Source organism: Gavialis gangeticus, unplaced genomic scaffold, assembly GCF_001723915.1.
Source record: "Gavialis gangeticus isolate Ggan-Ray unplaced genomic scaffold, GavGan_comp1, whole genome shotgun sequence".
Taxonomy (NCBI): Eukaryota; Metazoa; Chordata; order Crocodylia; family Gavialidae; genus Gavialis; species Gavialis gangeticus.
This window is the reverse complement of record NW_017729025.1, coordinates 156,727,236-156,731,835: the sequence shown is the minus strand read 5'-3', so window position 1 is coordinate 156,731,835 and position 4,600 is coordinate 156,727,236. Positions and strand designations below refer to the sequence as shown.

General features: G+C 44.2%; 1 protein-coding gene across 1 annotated transcript in view; it reads left to right on the top strand.

Annotated features, from left to right (window-relative positions):
• Nucleotides 1-4,600, top strand: part of LOC109299239 (sodium/hydrogen exchanger 10-like) — a 259,437-nt gene that overhangs the window by 153,130 nt on the left and 101,707 nt on the right. Inside the window, exon 15 of the mRNA XM_019519839.1 lies at nt 2,240-2,435. Within this exon, the coding sequence (XP_019375384.1) occupies nt 2,240-2,435 (196 nt within the window). The remainder of the gene's footprint in view (nt 1-2,239; nt 2,436-4,600) is intronic.

The following is a 4,600-nucleotide window of genomic DNA, read 5'->3' as shown; positions in this document are numbered from 1 at the left end:
CCTTGGACTCTGTGGCACGTGGGCAGTGAGCTTTCTTCACTGTGCGTGCACCACACATATGAAGGGGGTGTGGCCACATCCCCATCGCAGTCATCTTGGCTCAGTTCATAGGGTAGGTCTATACCACTCAATTTTGTTACCAAACAGTGCCATGGTGACGCACATTACTTCCCGAACTGGAAATAGCTTACCTAGGGTGTTACTTGCACACTAATAAACTCTGGCTGGCTGTCCTCATTATTTCCTATTGGCTAATTTGGGGTAGTTCCCAACTCTGTGTACTGGTTTTTGTGGATCTTATTGTGTGTTGCCTGTCTTTCCCTACACTTTATACAGTGCCTAAGTGCCTAACACGGGGTTCTGAATTCCACTTTGGTGGCCAGGGACCTAAAAGTTAGATGTTGCAATGCTCAACACTGCATCTCATGGGTATGCTTGAAGAACTATGTCCAAATGTCATGCAGTAGTAGCTACCTATATTTGGCTAAGGTTACATTTCTGCCCTCACCTGATTGGCAATACAAAAATTGTGCACGTACTCTAGAAAGTTGTATTTAGAAGCGGGACAGCACATACACATTAGGACTACCAAACATCTGAGCAATCTGTTTTGTAGAAAATGGAATGGGATGGCAATTTAATAATGAAGGGAAAGAGAATATTTGAAAAGGAGGGCAAGGCAATAAGGAAGCATGTTCAGAGGAGAAGGCAGCCAGTGGCACTAAAGAGCCAGATTACAAAAGAGTCTCTTTTCTTTATAGAGTTATTAATACACTAAAGCACTGGCATTTTTTAAATAGTACATCATGTTATATTTTAAAAGTATATAAACCTTAGTGTAAAGGGATTTTTATCCATTTTCTTTCCTATTTATTATTTTCACCAGTTCATTTTTCTTTTTATAGTTTCTGTTTGGTCCTTTTATCATTTTCTATGCATCTATCCGTTTTTCCACTTTCCCACTATTCTGCTTTATCCCTGGTCTCTCTTTTTCTCCCCTTTTCATAGGCCTTCCTTTCGACAATCACTTCCTTTTAATCTCCTTCTCCAGGATCAGTCAATTTCATTTTCTCTTCCATGGCTCTGGTAGCTTTTCCCTAAATCAGTGGCTTTCAAACGTCCTAAAGTCAAAGAACCCTTTCATATCACTTCTGCTATGGAACCCCTACCCTTGGTTTTGCATGCCATGCAGCCCGACATGAAACCAGGCAACCCACCATGGCAATGGTGGTTGCCATTAACCCCTGTCTCTTCGCTAAACCCCTGATGACCTATCATGGAACCTGAGGTTCTGTGGAACAATTTGCCATAAGCAGATCTCCTCATAGATTACAGGGCTGTGTTCAAAACTTTTCAGCCACTTTCTGGTCTAACTGCAGCCACATTTTGTAATGATTACAGCTTCCTTGAATTCAAGGAGCATGTAAGAATCTTTAGTATCTTTCTACACTGCCACTTATGGTGATTTCGTCTTGTATTGTGTAAGTGGAAAGATCTCTATGGCTGCTTGCAGATGTTCAAAAAACACCAAACACACTTTACTGAAAGCAGCAGCGCATTACTTTGACTCCGCCCCCCAGCATAGTGTATAGATAGAGTATAGATCGGGCATTTCAGCAGGGCTTTTTGGCACTTTTAGCTAAAGCTGATTCAATCAGCTATTAGATAAAAGTACCAAAAAAGCCCCACTAAAGTGCCCAATATTTTAGATGTTGGGCAAGCTGGGTCCAACTAGCGTGTTGCCTCTTCTGGGCACCCTCTGAGCTCAGTGTGGGTACACACCAAGTTTAAAGTGAAGTACCATTTTGTTTTGTTTTTTTTAACATCTGCAAGCAGCCATCAGACCTACCACCATCATCATTAGATTTCACTTGTTATTACATTCTCATTTGATAATTCTAGATTTTTTTAATAGTTTGGTATGATCGATTAGCTAGATCCCATTTTCCTAGAATATAATAAAAGGTGTGTTGGCTATAATCACTGTTTGGTGAAACATGGTTTTGGATGCATTTAGTAAATATACAGTAGCTTAATTTACCTAAGCTTTTGTATAAGCATATTGTAAGGTAATATTAAGAAAGTATCTCTTATTGTTAAAATGGCAAAGTACATTTAATTGGTGCCTACCATTGTTTCAGTCAATATTTACCTTATTTACCTATTTTTAAACCAAGCAAAATTAATTCATTATAACAAAAAGTCACCGAATAATTATTTTCTTAAAATTCATTTGCAGGAACAAGTTTCTGAAGATATGTCATTTTATAGTATTCACAGATGAATTTGAGTATGCAAGTCACATTGTAACATTGTTAAACATATTTCCTATGATAGTTAATTACTTGCCAGCCTGCCATGACCAGCTTCTTCAACAACTGAAAATTTCAAACTACTATTTCCTTGGGTTGTATATGCTTGAGGCATTATTAAAGGTATTGTATCTTTTTTTTTCTATTAATGGTAATATTTCTCATATTCCCCATAAAATGCAGAATTCCTTTTTTAAATATTTAAATGCTTCATGATAATTCTTTTAAATGTAAAAGACAGAAAATGTCTGTCTCTTGTCTATTTCTTGCCCAATTGTTTTCCTAATAATTTAATGAGTATTCTTTAAGTTGCTTAGAATTTTTTTTCAGTGCAACATAAAAGCAAAATCAACTTTTGTGCTGAGCTTATGAATGTTCATTCCTTTTTTGTATACAGCTGCATTATTCTGTGTTCTGTCATTACAGCTGTGTTCTGTGTATGACAGTTTAGAAGTACTCAATATTTCTTAATACTGATAATATTCAACAGCTTCCTATGAAGCAATAATAAAATGCTTCTAAAAGACACAATAATAAAGAAACATATCTGAGTTTCATCCCAGTTTATATACATTAGTAGTGGACCAGATCTTCCTTATAAATAGCGTCTTTACGTGACCTCTACACATCTCCACTCTTGGGATGTGATGGCAATTAATAACTCTGATGGTGGAAATTTCCTAGTAATTTGGTGTGTGCTTATACACTTGTATGTTCCTTCCATGCTGTTCCTGAACAAACTAAGAGAGAGAGAGATGGGGAGAGAGAGGTAGAGAAGCTATAAAGCAGGCATGGTTTTCTGCTTGTCTCTGTTCTTTCCAACTATGACAACACATCAAATGGAAATTTTGGGGGGTGCTGATCTGACTTGGATTCACCTCAGAAGTCAGTATCTCAAATAATTGCTGACCATAGCCACAGCTCTCTTTCTTAACTTTCTTATAAAATACAGGTTTCCCTTGATTTATGCGGTATGTGCATTCCTGGAGAACAGCGCATAAATTGAATTTGCATAAAGCAAACCCACTTTATAATGTAACAAATAGGGATATGTTCCCATGGTGGTGAGGGAGGGAGGGATTGAGGCTGACACTAGAGAGGAGGCGGAGGGAGGGGTGCAGCACAACCCATTGGCAGCTCCTGGGGCTGCAGCCAGCAGCAAAGCACAGGAACTGTGAGTAGGTGTGGGGCATGGCTCTTGTTGCTATGTGTTCCCCAGGAGGGCTGCAGGCTGGAGGACTGTGCTGGGCTCTTCCTGGGGGGGATGCAGGCCCCTGGATCTGCGTATGGGACAATAACAGGCTGCCACTGCAGGATGGGGCTAGTGGCACCACCAGGTTCTCCCCAGTGCTTGGCAGGCAGCTTGGGGCGGCCATGGCAAATTTTTGGGGAGCAACAACCCTCTTCCCAGCACAACCACCTCATTCCTACAACCAAGGCTAGGGCCGGTGGCAGCACTGGTCTGTTCTAGGAGCTCCAGGAAGAGTGGCAGCAGCACTGGGAGGCAGGCTGCTGCCACCCCAAAATTCACCATAGCCTGCTGTTGTCCCATGCGCAGATCTGGGGGCTTCTGCATCCCCCCCCCCAGGAGGAACCCCAGGAGGGCCTAGGTTTGGCAGGGGCTGTATGGAGCCAGGCTAGCTCCCCCCTCTCCCTACTGGTGCAGCCCAGCTCCATAGAGCCGCTGCCAGCCCATGACCCACCCTGGGCCCCTGCTGGCACTGGCCCTGGTGCACCAGTCCTGTGCTCCTGCCCAGATGTTGCTGCGTTCTGCGTGCCCGCTCGCTGCCATGCCCCTCCTGCCTGCCGCAGGTATTTCCCTGCTTTTCTGCCTGCAGCTGCTACTATTCCAGCACCATGTGGTTCCTGGCTCCAGCATTGGCTGCCAGACTCAGCAGGCACCAGTCCGGCCCCTGTGATTCTCAGCTGGCTTTGTGCGATGCTGGCCAGGCCAGTCTGGTTCCTGCTGTGTTGTGTGGTCTCAGCTGCGCAGCTAGGATGTGGTGCTAGAGTAGCGAGTGGAGGGGGATGAGAAAGTGGCATGAGAAGGGCAGCAGTGGCAGAAGGGAGGGGGAAGTGGCATTGAGTGGGAGCACGGGACCCGCGCCGGTGCCCTGGGGCCAGGAGCAGTAGGAGTGCAGAGCCCAGGCTTGAAGAAGTGCTGGTGGGGGTTCTGTCTGCAGTAGGGGGGGAGGGGAGGCGGGCTGTGGACAAACCCTCCTCCATGCATGCCACAACCCTCCCCAGCCACCCTCCCCCCACACACATCCCCCCACAAACGCCATACC